General features: G+C 37.2%; 1 protein-coding gene across 1 annotated transcript in view; it reads right to left on the bottom strand.

Moving 5' to 3' along the window:
* Positions 1 to 25979, bottom strand: part of AGBL1 (AGBL carboxypeptidase 1) — a gene marked incomplete at its 5' end in the record, with an annotated part of 723168 nt that overhangs the window by 184895 nt on the left and 512294 nt on the right. The window contains one exon of the mRNA XM_065871763.1: positions 25708 to 25871. Within this exon, the coding sequence (XP_065727835.1) occupies positions 25708 to 25871 (164 nt within the window). The remainder of the gene's footprint in view (positions 1 to 25707; positions 25872 to 25979) is intronic.

Raw genomic sequence — 25979 nt, 5'->3', positions numbered from 1 at the left:
CCCTGGTCAGAGAACTAAGATCCCACAAGCCACCCAGCTCAGCCAAAAAAAAAAAAAGACCAAATGATGTGTGTGTGTATATAGATAAGAGTACCTGAAATCTGTGTGAGATGTTATGTTAGTTAGTTGACTGTAGTAATCATTTCAGTGTGTTATGTATATTAAATCATCATGTGTACCTTAAATATCTAAATTCTTATTTAAAACCTAAAAAAAAGAGAAGAGGACCAAATGAATGGATATTACTGACAACTCAGACTCATAGGAGGAAAGCCAGAGGAGATGCAAAAAAAGTAAAGTGTGGGAGAAAAGTAAAGGAAGAGGAGAGTTTAAAAGTAGAGGAAGCAATGAGCCACTGCACTTGATGCAAAGCAGAAAATGCAGTGAGGACGTAAAGGGAAAAAGTGGATTTGACAGCAGTGTGTCATCCCTGCTGCAAGAAGTTCCCATAGAGTATGGTAAAGTGAGTTAAGGAGTTTATGGTAAAGGAGGAGGTGGGGTCCACTGTAATTCTGCAAAAGAGAGGAGGAGGGAATAAATGATGATAAAAGATGTGAACACTACCATTCATCTATCCATTCAGTATTTAATGAGCATCTACTATATGCCTGGAACTATTCAAGGAACTGGGTACACAACAGTGAACAAAACAAAAGACAAGCCCTATCTTCCTAGAGTTCCATTCTGATGGACAGATAAAAGTAAATATTGCTATTAATCTATGAAGGATATTGTATGTATCATATGTAAAATACATACAGCTTGTTAACTCCTACTTCTATTATACTAGTTTTATACCTGTACTGGCTTATTTACTACAATTTAAGTTCCCCAAATTAAAAAAAAAAACCCTCACTTTATTTATTTTATTCATTTCTATATCTCTTTCCAATACACTCTGATATTTGACTTTATTTAATATAAAATATGTATTGGAGGAAGAAATAATAGGATTCTGTTTATCATTTGTTGTGGTAGATCAAACAGAAAAAAAAAAAAAAGGAATGAGAAGAAAAGGGAAAGAGGGGAGGGGAGAAGAGACTTGTGTTTTATCATTCTATCTGGTTTCCTTCACCTGCTTTCCTCCCCCATCTCATCTTTGGACCATTCATGAGACCAAGTAAATTTCAACCCTTGAGTCTAAGCCTCTTGTTTCATGATCTAATCTTGGTTTATCGAGGATTCTGATGACATGTACCTTAGCACACACTCAGCATAAGTCTACTTCATCATTTTTAACAATAAATTGGATTTCCTCCTACTTAGAAGGATTTTCAGAATTACTGACAACTCTTGGTTCACTATTACTAGTACAGGGAACCAGAATCACTATTTCCCCATCTTCCATCTCTTCTCCCCAGTGCAACCTCCAAGTACACACAGACGACACACACACACACACACACACACACACACACACACACACACGCCACGTTCTCTAAAACACCAAATGTGAAAAACATTCTCTTTCCTCCTTATCAGTGATAATTATTCCACTTCCTTGCTTTATAAAGAGCACACACGGGCTGAAATTTTCCCAGCAGAATGTCATCATTTGCTTTTCAAAGCAGGCAATAAATTAAAAAGCATTGTGGGTAACGGAATGCAAATGATGCAAGGCTGACACCTTCTTAACAAAGTTAAACTGTTAATACGCACCTGGAATCATCTGGGGAATGAGCAATGGACCAGTTACGGAGCAGCTCCTCTAGCACCTTATTCCCTTGGTGAGGATGGGGGTAGGCACTCAGAATCACAGTATCCCACATGATTCCTAAGCCCGCTGACTCTGAACGTCTCTTGGGGTTTTATGTGGAGGCTGATAAACACTATCTCAAACACTAATGTGTTCACTTGGAAAAATCCATTTAACCTAAACCTAATAGGAAGTTTGTTGACGTCAAATAACATCAAGTTTCTCGGTGATGAACTAGACCTCATGGAGAAATTTATCTGAAAACAATGAATCAGGAGAGAAGGAAAGTTAGGAGTACTTGAGAGACTATGAAATATCAAGGCAGCAAAAACTTTGCCTATACCCATGGTGTGTCAGTCTTTTTTCCTTGGTCCTAAATTCCCCCAGCTGAAAATTGCCAGTTCTAATTACAACTCAAAGACTCTTAATGCCAAAAGTCTATGTTTTTCCTAAAGAAAAGCTCTATATTATTGTTTAAACTATTCTTTTTCAACGGTAAGACCACTTCAAGAAAGGTGAGTGTGTGTGTGTGTGTGTATGAGTGTGTGTATTAGTTCAGTCTGCTAAAAAAGTAATATGCACACCTGACACTTAGATCTTAGTTTCTAAATACCACCTTCAAATAAGATCAAAACTCTTTGGGAAGAAAGGATGATTTTAGAGATGAATCAGGTACAGTACAAAACAAACTTAGAACATATAGCGGTACCCTAAATAACGACATGCTCAAAGAATGACGGGGATGTGGCTGAGGGATAGATGAGCCAGTATGAAGGAATTTCCACTATCCTAATTAAGGACAATTTTAGCATCAAAATAAATAATACTGGTAATTAATTATAACTCAATGAAAAAGCTAATCAATGAATCCATAGAGATGTAAATCAATCAGAAAGAACAGTTCTTCCTTACAATGGAATGCCAACTAATAAATGTAGAAGAAATAATAGAATTGGGAAATAACCATTTGGCTTCCACCATAATAGTACCATAATAATAACTGTTCCAGGCAAAATATCATCAATGGATGCTAGCACTGATAGGTGAATATTTGATGAAAAACAGAACACTTATATTCTCAGGACATCTTTCCACTAGATAATTGTTAATTAAAAAGGAAAAAAGTAACTTTATAGTAGAGAAGCTTGGCAGGCACCACCTTAAACAAGTGATCAAAGTGTAACATCATCAGTAATGGGACAAATACATATTATATGGTTTTTAAAATGAAGCACTGAGAAAGAAAAAAAACATCATTTCTGTGGTATTCTTGCCAAAAGTACACAACCTAAATTTAATCATGAGAAGACATCAGGCAGACTTAGATTGAGAGAGACATTCTCCAAAATAACTGGACTGAAATTTTTTTAAAATGTAAAGGTCATGCCCAGCAATCCCACTACTGGGCATATACCCTGAGAAAACCATAATTCAAAAAGAGTCATGTACCAGAATGTTCATTGCAGCTCTATTTACAATAGCCAGGATATGGAAGCAACCTAAGTGTCCATTGACAGATAAATGGATAAAGAAGATGTGGCACATATATACAATGGAATATTACTCAGCCACAGAAAGGAATGAAACTGAGTTGTTTGCAGTGAGGTGGATGGACCTAGAGTCTGTCATACAGAGTGAAGTAAGTCAGAAAGAGAAAAACAAATACCATATGCTAACACATATATATGGAATCTAAAAAAAAAAAAAAAAAAAAAAAAACAAGGTCATGAAGAACCTAGGGGGAAGATGGGAATAAAGATGCAGACCTACTAGAGAATGGACTTGAGGATACGGGGAGGGGGAAGGGTAAGCTGGGACAAAGTGAGAGAGTGGCATGGACATATATACACTACCAAATGTAAAATAGCTAGCTAGTGGGAAGCAGTCACATAGCACAGGGAGATCAGCTCAGTGCTTTGTGACTGCCTGGAGGGGTGGGATAGGGAGGGTGGGACGGAGGGAGATGCAAGAGGGAAGAGATATGGTAACATATGTATATGTATAACTGATTCACTTTGTTGTAAAGCAGAAACTAACACACCATTGTAAAGCAATTATACTCCAATAAAGATGTTAAAAAAAAAGTAAAAAGAAACAGGTCAAATTAATTTTAATAAAATAATTTACATTAAAAAATGTAAAGGTCATGAAACGTAAAGCATGATCAAGGAATTGTTCTAGATTAAAGAAGACTCGAGATTTGACAACTAAATGAAACATATTGTTCTGAATTGGATCTTATAGCCAATTCAGATCTTTTTGTTATAAAGGGCATTACTGAATCAAACATTTTTAAATAAGACCTGTAGATTGTTTTACTGTATCAATTGTTATTGGTTTTTATAATTGTACTGTAGTTATATACAGGAATACCATTGTTTTTAGGAAATGTACACTGAGATATTTAAAGGTAAGTTTGCATTATGTCAGCAACTTATTCTCCAATAGCTCAGAAAAAGAAATAGTGTGTGTCTGTGTGCATGTGTGTGTGTGTGTGTGTGTGTGTGAGAGAGACGGAGGGAGGAAAAGAGGGAGCAGATGTGTAAAATATTGACATTTGAGGACTCTCAGTGAAGGTATTTGGATAGTTTTTGCAACTTTTTAATAAAGTTGAAATTATTTAAAGATAAAAGCTTAAAGATAAAAAAGTAAAAAAATATATATGAAAGGTATGTCACATGAAATTGACGATACTGTATTTTCCTGCTTTTAAAGATTCGATTATTTGACCTCCCCAACTTTATTATTTTAAAAGAAAATTTTACAGTCTTTTGGTGAAGTCTAAAAACTGAGATTCTGTCTCATCTTACTAAAAGGAATCCACAAGAACTCTAAATTACATATACAACAAAACAAACATATTAAATAAATCTGTAATTTGTCGGCAGTGGTCTGTCTTCAAACTTTACGATGTGCCTTCGAGATCCATTTTACTACTAATGGCATTTCAGGGCTTGCCCAGAACACTTGGCTCAAATTTTCCTGTTAAGCATCCCAGAGAAACTACAGCCATGGATAAAGGGCAGGATGGAGAACAGTAAGATTGAGATTCCCTGCTAGAGAAATTCTGATGAGTTACTTTTGTTAATCCTGCTGGTCTCTTTGGAAAACAAAGATCAGCACTTTATACATAGTAGAATTACAATAAGGAGGAGAGGTGATATAACGATATATCTTTCTCCTTTTGTGGATTATCTTCCCCCAAAGACGATCTTTGGAAACAAAGGAAAAGTAGCAGCATGGTATAGCGGAAAGAGGTTGAAGAGTTTGAAGTCAGATAGATCCTTATTTAAATTGGGGAAAATTATTTAAGGACTTTAATCCTAGTATACTTATCTATGAAAACATGGAAACTAATAATTTTGGGGTATATTTCCAAAAACAAGTAAGCTAAAATGTGGAATGTGCTATATATTCTCCATTTTCCCCTCCAGGTCTTCTTCATCTTGCTCCATCCTGCTCTGTGTCCTAGGAAACTGACCTCAAAGACTGGTTTAACCAAGCTTTCTTGCCTTGGTTGGGTTTGGACAAACTGTGGCATATTCAGGAGATCAGGAGTTAATAAGAGAAAAAGGTATGGCATTTATTCCTTCATGTCCCTCCCTATGAAAACATTGTTTGGCAGTGGCTGCAATATTCTTCCCTGTCAGACACTCCTTACCGTGCAGATACATCTCTCACAGGCTAGGGCAACTCTTCCTTGGTTCTACACCTCTACCTCACTAAGGTGATAATACCTTCCCACTATTGCCCTTTCCAGAGTGTTTCACCATCCTTTAATGGTTCCCTTAATCTTGCCTTCAAAAACAGTCCCTTCATTGAGCTCTTCTCAATTACCTCTTTGCCATCTTCCAGCTTTTTGCTGCTAGAACATAGACTGATTCAAGAACAATCCTGACATTCGAAGAAGGCCAGTTTTACAATCCTTACTTCATCTGGCTCTGCTATGGTCAAGTTTAAGAAACTTCATACCAAGGGATGGACAGGCTCTCCATTTGCTCTTTGAGGTTGAAAGGAGACTCTAGTTACAATGCTTCAACTCTTTCACAGCAAAATTCTTATCAGGAACCACCTAACCAACCCTTAAAATGAAAGGCAATCTTGATGATTGGATATGGGGGTCTGGTCCCTGAAAAGTAAAACAGTCCAGATTTTGTTCATTTGCAGTCCTGTAGTCCTTGTGCTGAAAAGATAAGGTAATTCATGCTTAATGTACTATTTATTAAGGATTAGCAATAATATTCCTTAATATTTTCTACAATAGTTATCAGGCAAAAGGGGAGAAAGCAAAGGAGAAAATGGGTTTAACATAGTTAAACTCTATGATTATTGACCTTCCAGAGGGATTTCATGTCTATGATCTTATTTATTTTCTCAGCTTTTACTTCAACAGATTGTATAATATCTGAAACCCACCTCAATTTGTTCCTTGTTCCTGGCATTTTCTCTCTCTTACATCAAACATCTGGGAGCATTTTACAAGGCTTTCCTGTAATCTGGCAAACTATATACACATGTGTCTTTTAGGAGTCCAATTTTCTCCACCCAGTAATTGGTGAATGCAGAGAAACAAAGTATCATTTTATTTTACATAATGGTACTATGTAAAATGACTCACTAATTCAGTTCTGAAAAATAATAATCACAAGTTGGAAGATTTAAAAACACATGTGAGAAGACAGCACCCAGGGAAATCTAGGTTCTTAGTGCTTACACAAGCTCACTCTTGCCCCCTGCAGTTTGCTGAGAGACAGAAAAATATTTTGCAATTAGCCTTGTGTGTTGCTTGCAAACTTCAGCTGAAATGTTCATTTGCCTTATAAGGAGCTGTCAGTACCTCTAGGAATACACCACACAACAGTATCATTTAGAAACAATGTTGTTTCCACATCACGTAATAAATATGTCTCTGTTCTTCCTTTGTCGCCACTTCTTGTTAATAGAGAAAACTGTCCAGGAAAAATGCAACCCGCAACTTAATATGGATTACTATGTTTTGTACTTCTTACAATTTGAAATAAATGTCTACATCAAAGAAAGATACAGCAATAGCTAATGCCTTTCCCTGGGTAATAATACAATTTTGAAAAATAGAATGCCTAAGTAAATAAATTGGGCAAGCTTATCTTTTTGCCTGCAGTCTCATCTTACTAATGAGATTGCTGAGAAAATTTCCCCTCGAGAGCCCTACAATTCAGCACCCACACCGTTGGACAGTACCATCTCAGCAAGCATCTACAAAAAACCATCCAATTGAATGGAAATTGAGGAATAGAAAATGATTTCGTGTGGTGACTAAGACCTAGAAACCAAAGCTTTCAATATACACCCCCTACACCCTATGAAAAACTGCTATTCTCTGGTTTAAGTAAAATGCGAAAACAAAACAAACACTTTTTTGTCCCCTAATAGCGCAAGATAAAATTTCAAACAGGAGTGCCAAGCAGCCACTCCTCAAACCTACCTCTGCAGTGGATTATTCATATCAATAAGGAATTAAGGGAAGGATTCGTGGTTCCATCTATTTTTAAAAAGTGAATGGACTACATCTCATACCAAATAAACTAAATGAAAATGAACAGCTTTCTTTTTTAATACTGTGATACAGTTTAATTTACAAGTCAGAGTTAGTACAGATTCTAAATATGCTATCATCCAAGTAACAATTCACAATCTTAAGTCTGACCTACAAAGCCTTTTTCAAGTGCTGTAAGAGCCTGAAGTCACTCCATCTGTGGGCATCTCTGACTGAGCAAACCAGGTAGTATCAGATATTAACAGATATTAGTTCACTGTTGATGTCAGACCAAGACTAGCCTTAATTTCTTTTCATTAGGGAAATATATGAAGACAGCTGACGAAATAAACACTGCCCATTTCTTCTACTATTCATTATATGTACTATTTTTACATTACTCATCTTTCTATTATGTATGCAATCCATTGAAACCATTTCCATTTTTGTGGTTCAGGAACAAATTATAATACTCTAGGATTTGTGTTGTCAAGAGCAAAGCAGAAGGAAACTCATGCCTCTCCAATTCTGTATTTTATAACTCTATTAAAGCCACTAAGTTGTCATTAGAACTTTGGCAGGTTTAGCACACTGAGCCTTATTAAGCTCACTGTCAATTACAACCCCACATAGACAGCTGTGTACTCTTCCAAGGGGGTGTGTCCTTGTCTGGGAGCAGAATTTATCCTTATCTACTTTCATCTTTTCAGCACCATCTATCATTTCCATCTGTAAATATATTTTAGAATATCAATTACATCATTATTATGTGTTGTAACTTCACATTATACAGAAAGAAATACCATTGTTTCTATAGTTACAGCTAAGTGCTTTATTTTTTTAATGTGTAAAAATTGTGGAATAGGACAGGACTTAAGGCAAAGCTGTGAATATAAATCCCAATTCAGACTGAAAAATATCCATTAATCAGCACACTTAGAATATATTATTTCAACTAACAACAATTACATTGAATTATGCCATTATTCAGCCCATAGGTCTCCATAATTTCCCATAAACATAGATGAAAGGCTTGGCAAAGATTTATATGTTCACTTATTTACTGATTACCTCCTATGCATCAGGCACTGTTCTGGGTGCTAGGAATACAGCTTTGAACAAGACAGATAAAGTTCCTTCTCTCATGGGTTGTACATGCTAGCTGGGAAAGAGAGATGATATTAAATTAAAGGTGTCAGAGTAGTAGTGACTAGGAATGCTACTCTAGGCAAGGTGGTCATGACAAATGTTGCTGAGATTATGACATTTAAGCTGGGACTTGAATGTCAAGAAGGAGCCAGTTATGCAATGATCTGTAGGAAATGCATATCAGTCTGAGGGAACAACCAGTGAAAAAAATTTGAGTTAGGATTGATCTATCTCAGACTGTTAGAGAAACAGAAATGTGTGGTTGTGTGGTAAACAATTTCTTCTACATTTATTTGATCTACTAGCTACTAACCTTATAAAAATAAAATATAATCAGATTAGGACATGGATAAATAGCAAGATAATTATGCTGAGCGAAAATGCCAAAGGGGGGGGAAGAGTACATGCTATATGACTTCATTTACATAAAATTCTAAAACTACAGACAAAAATTTAGGGACTGAAAGCAAATCAATGGTTGCCTCAGTGAGAAATGTATTACAAAGGGACTCAAAGATGTTTGGGGGGGGATGATGGGAATAGTTGTAATTTTTATTGTGGTAATGGTATCATGACTGTATGTATAAATGCCAAAACCAATCAAATTGCATATTTTAAGTATGTGCAGTTTATTGTACATCAATCATGCCTCAATTAAGCTATAATAAAATCAGGCTTGTTTGAGCATTTTCTTTTACAGGGAATATTTAGTAGTTTCCAGTCATGCCCAGTTCATTTTCTGAAGACTTAATAAACCTTCCTTAATAATTCAACCTGTGCTTTCCTGATATCTACATCATACTCATTTGCTTAAGTTTGAGAGACTATCTCTCTTTCTAGGTTTTGGAGAGTAAAAGGATATTTTTCCAACTTCAGTTTGCAAACATGCCTCCTCAAAGATCTTGGACAGGAATTAGATAATATCATATGGGTATTATTTCAGAATTGCCTTTTAATACAGTCAACCCAGAAACCCTGAATTCATTTAGACTAATACATATATATTTTTTTAATTCCCTCTCCCACATTTGACATCTGTTCCTTCTTGGCAGGTTTTATTCTATTTTCCTCCTCCTCTGCCTCCTCTTCTTCTTCCTTCTCAGTCTGAATATCATTCTTTACGTAGTGAAGACAAAACATGCCATGGATCAAAGGTTTCCCCGCTGTGCCTTCCCTTTAGCTGCATTCCTGCCCGAAATATAACTAGGTATGTATTTGTTTCTCCTTTGGTTTTATAAATTCCAACCTCTTCAGGAAATTTAGTGTCCCTGACCCTATGCTTATTACCGTTGCTAACAAAAACTGGGGTCTTAGGGAAGACACAAACTCTGTGCTGCTGATGGAGTTAGTTAACAGTTATGCCGTTGGATATACGCGAACTCTGCCTGGAACATCTGTACAAATCCCAAGAGGTGACTGTGCAGACCTGGCTGCCTGGGTGCACGCATCTCTCACCCTCTCACCATTCCAGTTTCTACCTGGGGGCCTTCACAGAGTTGTTATAAACATAAACACCTAAAGTATGAATTTTACAAATTAAAATCATTGTAATCTTCATGTATACATTGGGAACTCAACAAAAATGTGCAGATTTAAGAATTACCATCATCCTACTGCATGGGAACTAGTGAAACCAACTTAGCTTCTGCTTAATTCTGATGGCACTCATACCTCTGCTTTGGAGCCATAGATTTGTTTACTTGCAGGCCATGATCTTTCAAACTCACTCATGATTATATTAAAAACATGACTTAGTATTTAGTGGTATAATAATTCCATCATTTCTCTCTAGTTCTTCTTAAGGTTCTGGGTTAGATTCTGCCAATCTGTTTATCAGATTTGGAGGCAGAAGGGGAGAGACCATTATCCCCGGGCAAGCATTTGTGGTAGATGGATGGGGAGACATCAGACATCATCAGCTTTCAGGCAAGCCTTAGCCAGCCACCTTCTTTGTGCCTATAGACCACAGACGTAGTTGAGGGCAGTTCCTTCAGGAGGACTCCAGCAGATGGAGATGCATGGAGGGGGTGTCCTGGAAAATCTTGAGATCCAAAGCAGCTTCTGACTGGGCTCTTGAAAACCACTAACTTTGGCACTAAATGTTAATCCGCCACAGAGTCCTTGCCTTTGCCCCCCCACAGTCTTTCCAATGGTTTAATAAGCCTCTCCTTCCCTTTACACAACATTCTGACCTGGAATTCATAAAGAGCAACTTGTTTTCCTGACAAGGTAAACAAGTATAGACACACATATGATCCAGTTAGAAACAAGAGATTTGTGATTTTACAAAACCACCTCTGCTGTTCAAACTGGTATCGTGGTTAAACATGCTGGTCCTGGAGAGGGCTTCCGGGGTTCAAATTCCTGCTCCATCACTTACGAGGAACTTTAGGCAAGTTATTTAAATTCCCTGTACCTCGGTTTCATCTCTTTAAAATGGGGGCAAAATATTTTTTTACCTCTTAGGACTATTTGAGGGAATTAAAAAACCTTATATGGGGCTTCCCTGGTGGTGCAGTGGTTAAGAATCTGCCTACCAATGCAGGGGACACGGGTTCGAGCCCTGGTCCGGGAAGATCCCACATGCTGCGGAGCAACTAAGCCCGTGAGCCACAACTACTGAGCCTGTGCTCTAGAGCCTGCGAGCCACAGCTACTGAGCCCGAGTGCCACAACTACTGAAGCCTGTGTGCCTACAGCCTGTGCTCAGCAACAAGAGAAGCCACCGCAATGAGAAGCCCATGCACCGCAATGAAGACTAGCCCCCCTTGCCACAACTAGTGGAAGCCTGCGGGCAGCAACGAAGACCCAACATAGCCAAAAAATAAATAAATAAAATAAAATAAGTTAAAAAAAAGGCTTATATGAATAAAAACTTAGAATTAGTGTTTGGCATTTGTTAAGCGGTAAATAAACATTGGTTATTATCGTCAGTGGTGTCCTTAACTCCTGCTTTTCTGATGAGTATACTCAATTCCCCAGTGTCTATTTTCCCACAATATTAATGGCTGAGTGGTTAAACTATAGCTCAGACTGGAATGCAAATCATCTCTATGCCCTCAGTGCTTCACTGATAAGAGACAGAGTCAATTCAACTTCTTCAGGCCCTCTTTCCAAAAGTTAGATCCATCCTTTCTAAGGCAAACCTTCAATAACTAAGTAGACCTAAAAGATAATTTTATATCTTTTCCTTAGAATACAAAGAAGAAGTTCCTTTGTATTTTCCTAGGTTATTCCCAAGTAATTAAATATATGAATAACAAGAAAAACAACAAAGTTAGATTGATTGACTGGTTTTCCTTCATGGTCTTGAACATTCAGTGAGTGAAAGGTTTAGAATGTTGAGACTTATTTGCATGTATGTTTCCTTATCATGGAGGATGTTGTGATCTTTGTACTGAATGTAGACGAACCAGCTCTTTGGTTAAGGACATCAACTTATATAGATTATTTTTCATGGTCTAAGCTTTCCCCTTTGTATTGGAAACTGCTTTATAAATAAAATTTTAAAGAATTATTTGCAGTACATTTCAGGAAAAAAAAAAAGAAATTTGGAATCAGTGATCTGTGTTTGAATCACGGATCAGCCATGTAGTAGTAGCTTGGGTTTTACCAAACATTTAGCATCCTAAGCCTCCATTTATTCATCTATAAGGTAACAATTAATAATAGTAATAAAGATTTCCTAATAATAATAAAGATTTCCTAGGGTTTGCTTGATTTAAGATAACACATATCAAACCTTTATCACACTTCCAGCCCTATGACCTGTCACCATTCTACTCCTCATTGTATTTGTTTTGTCACACGCTGGCAAAACACAAGGAACTAGTCAGCTTCCCTGATTCAAAACCACATAATGAAATGATGCATAACAAGTCATCATAAACGCATCATTCCTCACCATGTTATTACCCCTAAATCCACTTCTGAACAAACCTCTTTATTTTACCCTCTCCTTTTCTTCTCATTTATTTATAACACCTTTCTGTTACCTAAGTACTGTTAAGCTTCTGTCCCTTTATTATCTACTCAGTAGGCATGGAGATAAAATTTAATTTTCATTCAACCAAATACGAGCTTTGTGCCACTTAGCATAATTCAACTGCCTTGCCTTTTATATCTTGAATGAAGTTTTGCAACCTTACTGCCCATGCTGAAATGAGAGGATATCGATGGCTGTAGCCTTGAGAATAAACATAGGCTATTCGAGATGAAAGGAACTTAAAGATCTTTAATTTTAAAGCTAAAAAATCTGAGAGTAGGGCTTCCCTGGTGGCGCAGTGGTTGGGAGTCCGCTTGCCGATGCAGGGGCTGCGGGTTCGTGTCCCGGTCCGGGAGGATCCCACATGCCGCGGAGCGGCTGGGCCCGTGAGCCATGGCCGCTGAGACTGCACATCGGGAGCCTGTGCTCCGCAACGGGAGAGGCCACAACAGTGAGAGGCCCGCGTACCGCAAAAAAAAAAAAAAAAAAAAAAAATGAGAGTAAACAAGTTAAGCCACCTCCCCATAGTCACAGAGCCAGTTGTCAGCAGTAATATTCTGAACCAGAACTGAGCTTCTGTGAAACTGAGCCACATGTCCTTGGTAAAAACTGTGCTGGGTAACAAAGTGAGGGCTTCATGGAAATTTGTGGAACAGCAAAAACCATGACAGATTATTTCATCTTGGATGCAGTGGATGTGTCTAGATTTCTTTACTTGATTCACTTCTAAGAGCGGGGAATTGGACAAATGGCCAGAATAAAGAAAAAGGGCAAAACATGGAAATGTTCACAGAAACTCACCTCGCATTTCTCTTCTACAACAGAGTCATCTAAATTCAGAAGCTTACAAACCAAAAATGTAAACTTTCTGTTTCTTTTTATCCTCATAAGGCTACTCTAGTTTGAATATTATGACCTTGATTTCTTCTCTTGTGAAACAGCTTTCCTTTTTCCTTTTCTTTTTTTTTTTTGCCTTTGTTGTCCCATCCATAGTTTTGCTTTCCTCTATACTATCTGGTAGACTAACTCTTATAGGTAAAATGGTTTGAACCATAATACTAGAGGGCTAGCTCTTTGTAAGAGCCACAGGGGCTCATGGAGTTTCTTAATAAAGAGAAAACCAGTATTAAGAAATAAAGAGAAAAAGATATCACTCTAAAAATTAATGAAAAGCTATTGAATTAACTTAGACCACCCATACCAGGCTATTTGAAGCTTTCCTATATAAAGATAGCCTCTCCTGTTTGGGAAAACTTTAAAGATCTTTGTCTTCCATTTTTAGAATTAACAACAACAAAAGACAAGGCTGCAAAAGGCTGCTGTTGATAATAGAGAGTGGAAAGAGTGAGTTTTCTTGATGGAATTTTTTTTCCAGGGCCTGATAGCCTATTCTGTTTCCAGGTGTTTATAGATTCGTAGGCAAGAGACCAGCCTTTCATTTGGTTGAGCCTGAGGCAGAAGTGAATGAGATCCCCAGTGTTGACTGGAAATGGGTGAATCACTTAACCACACCTAGCAGTCACTTAGACTCCCTGGGCTCCCGTGGAATCATTTGTAAAACAGGTATTCTTTTAGGTTAACATTCATGGTTGTTATTAGGTGGGGATATTTTACAAATAACAAATATGCAATATGAAGAAAATTCACTTTAACTCCTTTCTGTCTGCAATCTGTATCACCTCTCTCTTCTGAATTCTTATCCCCATGAGTTGCAATGCATTCAACCCATGGTGACATACATTCCACCTATGATGATATACATTAATCTTCCCTGAATAGTATTAAAACAATCAAGGGATATTTCTGGGCCAAAATACGTACAAGACATTAAGATTTTGAAACTTACACATAAACACACACAGACATACATTCACTTCACCCAACACATACTTTTAGGGACTGAAGAGAAAAAGAAACTAAGATGATTAAATAAGTTTTAGATTATCCATTTAATGGCCCTCACCTCTGTCAGTGGTTCTGCATGTTGCTGAAGTCACAATCAGCATGTGTAGAGTATTAATTATCCTGATTTTTTCCCATTTATTATTTGAAAGTCTGAACATCATAAAGGAGAAGAACTTGAGCCTTGTAATGAAACAGAAGTGAATTCAAAAGCTAGCAGTTCTTCTATAAGATTCATGGCATTTGGCAGACTTCTTAACCTCTATAGAACAATTTCTTTGTAAAAGGGGACTCTAATAATAGCATCTATCACACAAGATTATTTACATGATAAAGTAAAATAATACTAACAAAATGCTTAGCATAGCATCGAGTTCATGGTAAGGTTCTAATGAATGTCTGCTTTTATTATCATCTCATATATGCATTGACACACATTATTTTCATTGTTTCATGGTATTCTAGAAAATTAATCAACCATGTCCTTTCTTTTTTCTCTATTTACTACTAGGAATTTGGGTTAAATTTATTTGGAGATATAAGTCTCATTGCTATAAATATCTACGTAGTAAATACTGTTTTCTGATAAGTTTATTTTCTTGAGGGTTATTCTAGCTGGAAACAAAATTAAATGGGAGGTCTTTATGGACCTTCTTAAAAGTTGCCAAATTCTTCTCCAGAGGAAAGTAAACCAATTTACAGAGTATAGTATTATTAAACTTCTTTCTTCATAGATGCACTGAGTTTTCATTATTTTTATTCACTTATTGTAGAAGAATCAGCATAGAATCATACCAAAAATATTTGAATTAGCCTTTCTTTACTAATGGACCAGGGTTTTTTGTTGTTATTGTTTCCCGCTAAGATTAGCACTTCTTCCTGGCTAATCAATTCATTTTCCCTGACCCGTTCGAGAGCCATTTAATGTTTTAAAGCTACACGTGATAACTTATAGTCTCAAAAGATCCCCAGGCTGAGTTCCGTTCCAACATTTCCCTCCTCGTAGCCACTGGACATTTCTTTGCCTCCAACTACGGAGTGAAGCTAAGACTATTCTCAAATATTAGGTATGGTGGGCTAATTTTTTTTAATTTAAATAAAATTAGGGTGACCAAAGACAAGCAAAAAGAAATACTGTCATAATTGCTATGTAGCAACAATTGGAATTGTTGGAAACAGAGTGTAATTTGCAATCTGAAACACTGAGTTTCCATCTTTTGTTTTGATACAATGCACCTTTTGGGGAACAATTCTCCCCATTCCCATATGTCTCATTTTGGCCCACAGACATTGGTACTCCACTTCCTGCCCTCACCTGCTTCTCCCTAAGGGAGGAAGAGTGTCATGAAGTTGATGATTCAGGGGGAGATGCTGAGTGAGCATGAGTTGCTGGTGACCCCCTGTGTTCATTCTCTCCCTGAACTCAAAATGCCCTCACTGCTCTTCTGCATGATAAGCTTAGCAAGGCCAGCTCTGCTCCTACAGTTCTAGGTAAGGAAGTCCAATTATGGTGGGTCCATGCACTCTAATTCTTTATAACCAGTAAAGAAAAATCAGGTATGTTCCATTCAACCTATCCAAATCCTGTGTTCTATTTCTTATTTGGTTTAGAATTCATGAGAGAAGAAAAAAGTGCCATTCACTGGTCATATAAAACCCCACCCAGCTTAGTATCTGTAGTCACTAAACATCAAGGATACAGAGTCGTACTGCTTGGTTCAACTCCTATGTGATTCTTATTAGCTGGGTGAAAGACAAGTTATATAGCTTCTCTGACCTCCAGTTTTCTTATCTGTATAAGGGAGATAATAATAGTACATACCTCAAAGAATTGTTTAAAGCAGGAGTTGGCAAACTTTGGCTCTCTGGGACAAATCCAGTCCAGTCTTTATTTTTGTAAATAAAATTGTACTGAAATGTACCCATGCCCATATATTTGCATATTGGCTATGGCTACTTGCACGCTGTAACAGCAGAGCTAAGTAGTTGTAAAACAGACCATATGGCCCATAAAGACTAAAATATTTTCTATCTGTCCCTTTACAGAAAAAGTCCCCTGGTTTAAAAGATAAAGCAAGAAATGAGGTATGCATACAAAACACAGAGCACTGGACATGACAAGAGTAAATTCTTATAATGTGTTAGCTATTATTATTGTTATCTATTAAGAGGTAGTGTATCATAGTGATCAACAGTACTGATTCTTTAGCAAAACTGTAGAGGTTCAAATCTCAGCTCTACAACTTACCAATTCTGTCATCTTAGGCAAGCCACATATTTTTTTTGAATCACAATGTACTCATCTGCAATGTGAATATAATAATATCTAGTGCATAAAGTTATTGAGAGGCCTAAATGAGATTATTCACATAAATTAATACTTAGGAGATTGCATGTCACTTATATAAATATCTGCTGTCATCACCATCATCATCATAGCTGTCATTAATTTCCCCCTACAGGATTCCAAAATATAAACTTATTTTGAACACAAGTTCATTGATAATATTATATCTCAAGTAATTCACATATTCATTTAGTAAATATTAACCAACCATCTTGAGGGAGTCAGAGAGTCTCCAGAAATAGAGATATAACTCTTCCTTTCTCCTTAACTTCTGCAGTACAATCAGATCTGTACTTTCAGGTCAAAGCCAAAATATCATGAATTCTTGAAGAAAAAGCACCATCTAAATCAAGTTACTTCATACTAAAACAGGAGGAGTTATCTGCATCCAGCTAGACTACAAACGGGTTTAAAGAGCATCTAAACCCTGGGTTATTGAGCAATTTTAAGCCTTAATAGAGCTCTCATGATTCAAAGATGAATAAACAAAAAAATGATGAAACAGAAGTTGAAAGAGGAGGACGAAAGAATCTTAACAACCCAGAGCGTGAAACATTCTGCAGTGTATAAGGAGATGAATGCCTTACTCAACCCACAGAGCAATGGTGCTCTTTGGGAAATGATTAGGCACAGGAAACAGAAGCCAGCATTAGGTAGCCCCTGTTCAGGTATCAGGAAAATTCAAGAAAAATGACATCCGTGAAACAGTACATGAAAAGATAGCACATCCAAATGGAAAGAGAGCTGACTATATCGCAAGCAAGCGTGAATAAAAGAAACACTGATGAGAGATAAAGAAATAGCTGCAATAAAACCTAAATGTAAAATGGCTGAAAATAAAACACATCAGCAAAGAGGAGAGTCCACGCTGCAGAAAACTGAATCTATGAGGACAAACATTAGACGCACTTCCAGAATCCAGTGTTAAGAGTTACAAGGTCCTATAGAATATTGAGCAGCTTTCCCTCTGCTATACAGTAGGTCCTTGCTGGTTATCTATTTTAAATATAGCAGTGTGTACATGTCAATCCCAAACTTCCAATCTATCCCTCCCTCCGATCATTCCTGCTCGGTAACCATAAATTAGTTCTCTAAGTCTATGAGTCTGTTTCTGTTTTGTAAGTAAGTTCATTTGTATTACTTTTTTGGAAACTAACACATTGTTAATCAACTATGCTGGACTACAAAATAAATTTTTTTTAAGTATGAAAAGAAGAGTTACAAAGTAGAAGTGATGAGAGGAGAAGACATGACAGATACGGAGGCTGGAAAGCAGATATCAAACACTCCAGAGAAAGAGAATGAAGAGTTAGAATGGAAACATTGCTGTTGTATAATTGAAAGACATGTCAGAAAAGGATGGGGTATTCAAATTCCAAATGAATCAAAAGGACCTAAACCTAAAAAGAAAAAAGAAAAGAAATAATTTTGAGGTAGTAGAAAAAGAATATCTGTGTTAATGAAAAAGGAAAAACTATTAAGGCAGAAATAAACAAGGTACATACAAAGAAAGGTTAGGCTGATTACTAATGGCTTAAATATCAGAGAAAATTGAACGAAGTCTATATTGTTTTAATGAAATCTCTAGGTAGGCAAAGTGGAACTCCGATGTAAAGGAAAGAGGAAGATATCCACATGTATACTAATATACCAAAAGTACACCATTGATTTACTTTACCAAAAAAAAAAAAAAATTAAGGTGTTCTCTAACAAAAATGTGAGATGAGTCAACATAAAAATAAGAATGAGGACATGATTGCACAGAGTGGATAGAGATGAGCAATGCAAGTAATTAAACATAAAACTGAATTTTTAAATGATCTGACTATGACTATTAGACAATCCAAATGCCACAGATATGTCTTATGTGAGAAAATAAGAAGTGGAAAACAATATTTTTGTTTAAAATAAATGAGACACAGATGGTTGGATCGGCAATATGTGTATTTCAAAATGTATATGTTCCAGGAAAAATCCTAGGAAATGTAAAGTGTTGTGGATGATTGAACAATACAGACCAAGTACACACTTCACTCACTCACAAACATAGGAAAAAAGCTCCTATATTCACAGTAAATACCATCAATATCTATAATAAAATAATATTTTAGATCATAGCCAAATACATTTTCCTTTGATTTTCAAGGATGGGTGAATATTATAAAACCTATTAACATAATTTAAGACTATTAGTTTAAAGTAATAATCATTTTTCTAGATACCAAAAAGACTCATCATCCAATCCTGATTTTTTAGTTACTAAGCTAAGAAAAAAGAATAATTAATAAAGAGGACGTTGAACATTAATACCAAACCAACAGACATTTTACTTAATTCTTAAATACTTAGAGTCATTCTCATTCTGAAGCGAGATTCACAATGAAGTTACCCATAAAATCATCATCATCATCTTTAAACTGTGTTCTCAAAACTGAGCAGGTTATAGATAAGAATAAAAAGTAAGCAAAGCTAATTGTCAAAATTTATAAATGATACTATGATTTATCTAGAAAAACAGAAAAATCTAGGGGAACACTTTTAGGTATAACTACAGAGACCAGTGAAGTTACTAATAAGCATATCAATAATCAAGAATGTTCCTGTATAACTAAGACAACCACTTACAAAAATATGATGAAAAAGATGCTTTTTGAGTAACAAGAAAATTTTAAATGTTAAGATTAAAAGCTCATGATAATACATCAAGGAAGTACATGAAAAAAAAAAAAAGGTTACAAAAGAACCCCTACAATACTTTGTGAACATCAAAGAAGATCTGAATAAGTGGAACAAAATATCAGGTTTTGAAAAAGTCATATAGGCAAATAGTCAATAGGTGAAAACACCCTATAATTTTAATGCAACTTGAGTTAAAATCCCAGTGCTTTCACTTTGGGCAGGTAACAACTCATTATGGAGTTTATTGGTGAAAATTTAAAAAGGAAAATAGCAAAGCACATTTTTAAACAAATACACACATAAATACATTAAGTGGCAAATATAAGTATATGTAAACGTGTGTTAAACAATACTAATAAGGTGGTGCTTGCAACATCATAGGTTTAAATTACACAGTTACAACATTAAAACTATGTGTTCCTGGCAGATAGATTAACGGAACAGAATATAAAACCCAAAGCATATATATATATATATACATATATACCAGGTACATGCATATGTAAATACTATATAATAAGCTGACATATTAATCAGTGTTAAAGGATGGATTATTAAGTAATTGCTGTAGCAAATGTTTAACAATATAGCAAATGGTTAACAACTGTTAAAAATGGTTAACAAGGGCTTCCCTGGTGGCGCAGTGGTTGGGAGTCCGCCTGCCAATGCAGGGGACGCGGGTTCGTGCCCTGGACCGGGAGGATCCCGCGTGCCGCGGAGCGGCTGGGCCTGTGAGCCATGGCCGCTGGGCCTGCGTGTCCGGAGCCTGTGCTCCGCAACGGGAGAGGCCACAGCAGTGAGAGGCCCGTGTACCACAAAAAAAAAAAAAAAAAAAAAAAAAAAAAAAAAATGGTTAACAATTTAGAAATGCAGACTTATTCAATAGTGAAAAAATGTAGAGGAATTACAATATGTAAATATACTCATTATAAACTTACCTACTTCAGTTGAATTAACACATTCTTACAGTGCATGTGAATTATTTGTTATTAGACTGAGGCAGATAATTTTATCAAAGGTAAAAGAAAGAAAGAAGAAGACTGAGAAACATATCTATGTAAAAACAAATACATCCAAAGTCAATAAACTATGTAAAAAACATGAAAGGTTAATGGGGAAATATTTGAAATATCCAAGACAAACAGAAGTAGAATATCTTTAATATAGAAATTGAATTTAAATGTAAATTTTAAAATGATTATTAAAAGAATAAAGAACAAAAGATATTATTTGGATATTTATTCTAAAAAAGAATACTAATGAAACAGAAGCATGTAATCCATTTCAGAAAAGGTCAAAGTATGAATTAAAACAGCACCCCATTTCCACCTATAAATTGCAAAGATTTTAATGCAAAAACAATCATTGTATCTAGAAGATGAGGTAGGAGAAAATATAGACAACCTTGGTTTTGGCAATTATTTTCTTTTTTTTTAACATCTTTATTGGAGTATAATTGCTTTACAAAGCTGTGTTAGTTTCTGCTGTATAACACAGTGAATTAGCTATACATATACATACATCCCCATATCTCCTCCCTCTTGCGTCTCTCTCCCACCCTCCCTATCCCACCCCTCTAGGTGGTCACAAAGCACCAAGCTGATCTCCCTGTGCTATGTGGCTGCTTCCTACTACTAGCTATCTATTTTACTTTTGCTAGTGTATATATGTCCATGCCACTTCGTCCCAGCTTACCCTTCCCACTCCCTGTGTCCTCAAGTCCATTCTCTATGTCTGCATCTTTATTCCTGTTCTGTCTCTAGGTTCCTCTGGCAATTATTATCTTAGACACAACACCAAAGGCATAATCCATGAAAGAAAGAATTGTTAAGGTAGACTTCATAAAAATTAAAGATTTTTGCTCTGTGAAAGGTACTATGAAGAGCATGAAAAGACAAGCCACAGACTGGGAGAAAATATTTGAAAAAGCACATCTGATAAAAGACTGTTATCCAAAATATGCAAAGAACTCTTCAAAATCAAAATAGGGAAATAACCTGATTAAAAAATGGATCAACAACTTAAAAGACACCTCACTAAAAAATGATATACAGACGGCAAATAAGCATATGAAAAGATGCTCCACACTCTCTGTCATCAGGGAAATGCAAACTAAAACGAGATACAATTACAAATCTATTAGAATGGCCAAAATCCAGAACACTGACAACACCAAATGCTGACAAGGATGCAGAGCAACACGAACTCTCGTTCATTGCTGGTGGGAATGAAAAATGGTACAGCCGCTATAGAAGACGGTCTGACAGTTTCTTACAAAAACTAAACATACTCTTACCATACAATCCAGTGATCATGCTCTTGGTATTTACCCAAAGGAGTTAAACATTTATGTCCACACAAAAACCTGCACACATATGCTTAGAGCAGCTTTATTCATAATTGCCCAAACTTGGAAGCAACCAAGATGTCCTTCAGTAGGTGGATGGATAAGTAAACTGTGATACATCCAGACAATGGAGTATTATTCAGTGATAAAAAGAAATGAGCTATCAAGCTATGAAAAGACATGGAAGAAACTTAAACATATATTTTTAAGAGAGAAACAGCCAATCTGTAAAGGCTACATACTGTATGATTCCAACTAGAGGACATTTTGGAAAAGGCAAAACTATGGAGGTACTAAAAGGGTCAGTGGTTAACAGAGCTTAGCAGAAAGGAAGTGATGAATAAAGGGAGTGCAGAGGATTTTTAGGATTTTTAGTGGAACTACTCTGTATGAGACTATAATGATGGATACACGTCATTTTACATTTGTCCAAACCCATTAAATGTATAACACCATGAGTGAAACCCAATGTAAACTCTGGACTTTAGGTAAGCATGATGTGTCAATGTCAGTCCATCAATTGTCACAAATCTACCAGTCTAGCAGAAGATATTGGTAATGGGGAAGGCTATGCATGTGTGGGAGCAGGGTGTATATGGAAAATCTCTAACTTCCTCTCAATCTTGTTGAGAGCTAAAACTTCTCTAAAAAGTAAAGTCTATTTTGAAAAATGTGTTTATAAAGTTTCAAGGAAAGGAACTCCTATACATGGTTGTTGAGGGTTTTTTAATCTATTTATTCATAGGTGAAAAAGTAATCTAATTTCACCAAAATGTTGACAATAGTTATCCACAGGTAGATGGATGGTGTGTGATTGAAGACAGGAGTAGGGATGTGTTTTTGTTGTTTGATTTCCAAATTATATTTTCTTATTCAGAAAGACAAAAGTGTGTATGTTTTAAATGAAAACCAAGTGTCTTTAATTATTAAAAAGCCTAATTAGGTTTTCTAAAGTCTATGAAAGATTTTTATTTTTTCCGTGTTGTTTCATCAAACTGAAGAGAGGATTAAACTAATTTATCTTGATGCTAAGGGAAGCCCCGGTTAAGGCAATGGGACTGTAACTTGGGAGAATAGGTGAGATATTAAGCTATTGCTAAGGCTCAGGTCGGAAACGCTGAGCTTTCTGTTGTTATTAATGGAAGGACAAATGGAGAGAGGGGAGCTGAGCTGAAGAGTGGAAAGGCACTGGAGGGATACAAATCAAGATGAAAGGTGGCTGACTCGGCAAAACTGTTAAATGACTTTGCAAAAGACCTGTCACAATGGATAAACGGCCCCTCCTGAAGAAGCAGCTTAGCATTCCTGCAGTGCACACACAATTATTTCCAGGGATGAGACTGACAGGAAGGAGAAAGAAAGACGAACGGCAAGAAGATCTAAAGACGCCTTAATGAGTCTGCAGACATTTCTTAAATGAGCAACTGGGAAGAAGAGAGCTATAGAAGAAAAACCAAAACAAAGAGCGCATGTACTTCATTTTCAGCTTCAGCCACTGGGCAAACAACCACCATTCTGCCCTTTCTCTGCTCATGAAAAACGGTAAGTTGCTCTGTGGATGCTGACTACACTCTAATTGTTTTTGTGGTAAGTGAGGCATAAAACCTATTGTCAAAAAGCATGATGCCCACGGCGTACAGCCAGCCTTTATCTTCCCAGTAGATCACTCCCAGGGGTTAATGTTGTCAGAGAGACCCTCAAAATAACATGTGCTCGCATTTCTTTAAGGCAGACTTTCAGGTCAGAGCCCCCCTTTTTTCTCTAGTATCTCCTTCTCTGCAAGAAAAGAAGAACTTTCCTCAAGTATGTAACCCTGTTATGTCAAATAAAGGCCGCACGCCCAAGGAAAAGAGGCAGGAGTCGGCGGGAGGGTAGCATAGGTCTCCTCTCTAAAGCTTATGGAGAGTTGTACTGACAAACATTAGTTACACCCTTTGTATTATAGTAAGAACCCCTGTTGCTAACACAATTCTTAGGATTCACTCTGCTGATTATTATATCTCGTGATTTAGTTCTATTCATCAGAAACGAATCAAAGGTACTCAAACAGCTTGCTGCTGGTTTCAAACCAATAAATGTCATTTTATTAAGTTTCCCTCTGCCAGCCTTTAATGATTATACACTTACTGGCAGGAATATTTTCTGGGTCAGGACATTTTCAGTGTAATTTCCCTTTCAACCATTAGTTCTCAGGTCCTTTGGGCAGGAACCATGATTTGTTTGGATCACCTGCCTCCATGAGTAGAAAAGTATATTATGATACAAACGTTTGGGTGAAATAGGCAGTTTTCACCCTGCTGCTCTCCACCAAGCTCCACGCCTCTCAAATTTAATTGAAATCTTTTCAAAACACACAGATTAATCACACCCTTTGTAGGTATCCTGCCCTTAAGAAGCCGTACCAGCCTAAGAAGGGTCAGAGGTCACGGGAAGACTTCAACCTTCAGTATTCTCGGACTGGTTGTAACTGAAAAATTACTAGTCAGTTGTGTGGGATGGCATGGAGGGCAGGTAATACTATGTTCTTATGATAACCCACACAGCGGCCACTGCATTTGGAGCCTGACACCAAATTCTTTAGACTTGAATTAGAAAAGGCACTTCTTTGATAGATTTCTTCTTGTTCCAGTTTACAGGCAAACTAATCCTCACTGCATTGGATCAAACAGACGGGCACAATCAATTCAGGGAAAGCAAGCAATGCCAGGTCTGCTCAGCCTTCCCTCAATGAGCAGCAGAGGGGGAGGGGGGGAGATGGAAAGAAAGAAAACGCAGGCATGCCTGCACTCAGGATAGCTTAGCAAAGGCAAAGATGAAAAGACAAGTTGAAATATATATCCTGGCAGATGGAAGCGCTTGCTGTCAGAGGGAGAAGCTGAAACACCAACCACGATGCCAAGCACACCAAGCCTTCAGGCTCTGAGGGGTGTTGAAGGAGCTGGGGCAGACGGAAGTGGTTGTGATGTCAAAACGAAATTGGCACAGTGACTTTAGGGAGGGAAGAAGTCTGGATTTACTTAAGTCTCCATAGTCTGTGATCTATAGCATCGTGTGATGAGCAAGTTAAATATTGCACTTAGGTAATTAAGTCTCAGAGAAACCAGTGCCTTCCAAAGCAGTATTAATTTATACTGCTAGATCTTTCTAGGCTTGATTGGCCATTTGGTGAGAAGTCACACTGGAACGGCAGCCTAACGGTGGCAGGAGGAAAATTAACGAAAATGAGCTAGAAATAGGATGCCCCAGTATTAGCGGTTTTCTCTCTGCCTTGGGACATGAAGTGCATGACAAGACGTTTCCTCATCTACCGGCAGGCACTCCCTCACCCAACAGCTCAATCCCCCGCTCCAACGCTTTGCTTAAAAGGTGGGCAATGACTTAGCATTCTTTGACTCCTCTGACGTTTCCTGATCTCTCTTCTCTCCCATGGCCTTTATATCTTCCCTTCTTGCCCCCGAATACAACTTGTCTACAGTACAGGGCATCAAAAGGGCTTCTGCGGATATCAGTTCTCCCTCTCCTGACTCTTTAAAGATCCTCACTGTTCTCAGAGATCCATCCTTTCCTTGCCATGGCTGTGAGTCAGTTTCTCTGGGCCAGCGTATTCATCATCATCATGTATTCTGAGACAGAACACTGCTTTTTAAGAATGGGAAGATTAAAACATTTCTTGTCCCCAAGTGCCTGGATATTAGCAGCGAGATTGCCAGATTTTAGCTGACTAATGACTCCAAAGTGACATCAGCATACATATAAACACATAACTGGCAAACATAAGCATAGTAAATGTGCACGTGTGTCGTTAATTTGCATCTTCTTTGCCACGAGCAAAACTTAATAAAAATACATATTTATAAATGTATGTAGCTTTATATGTGCATTTATGTACAAGTAAGCAACATCCTCCTTGTCTTCAGCAGGAAGTAAGGATGCCCCGAGTCTGGTTCCAATGGAGCACTACTACCCTACCTTGATTTGGCAGCTTCTCCATAGAATTCTCTCTGTCAAAGACCCACAGGTCCGCATGACTTTCACTTCCCAGATATTCTCCAATGGAAACACAAAGGTTCAAACAGTGAGCAACTTACCGCTGGAGGTGGTGGTCCAGAGATGACTCCTCAGCATTCAGTAGAGCTGCTGCACAGGTCAGCAGCTGATGGCTGCAGCTTACAGATTTGAGTTCCAAGATGAGGAGGCCCAAGCAGAACATAGATCCCATCTCCTCCAGTTCACTGGTACCAAACTGTAGACCCTGTCAGTTAAACAAAGCACTCAACAGTGAGTATAGGATGGAAACCGAGTGAAGACAATCTGCGATTAAGAGGAAGGACACCTGGACATAGGCCTATCACAAAAAATT

Source organism: Phocoena phocoena, chromosome 2, assembly GCF_963924675.1.
Source record: "Phocoena phocoena chromosome 2, mPhoPho1.1, whole genome shotgun sequence".
Taxonomy (NCBI): domain Eukaryota; kingdom Metazoa; phylum Chordata; class Mammalia; order Artiodactyla; family Phocoenidae; genus Phocoena; species Phocoena phocoena.
This window is presented reverse-complemented; position numbering and strand designations above follow the sequence as displayed.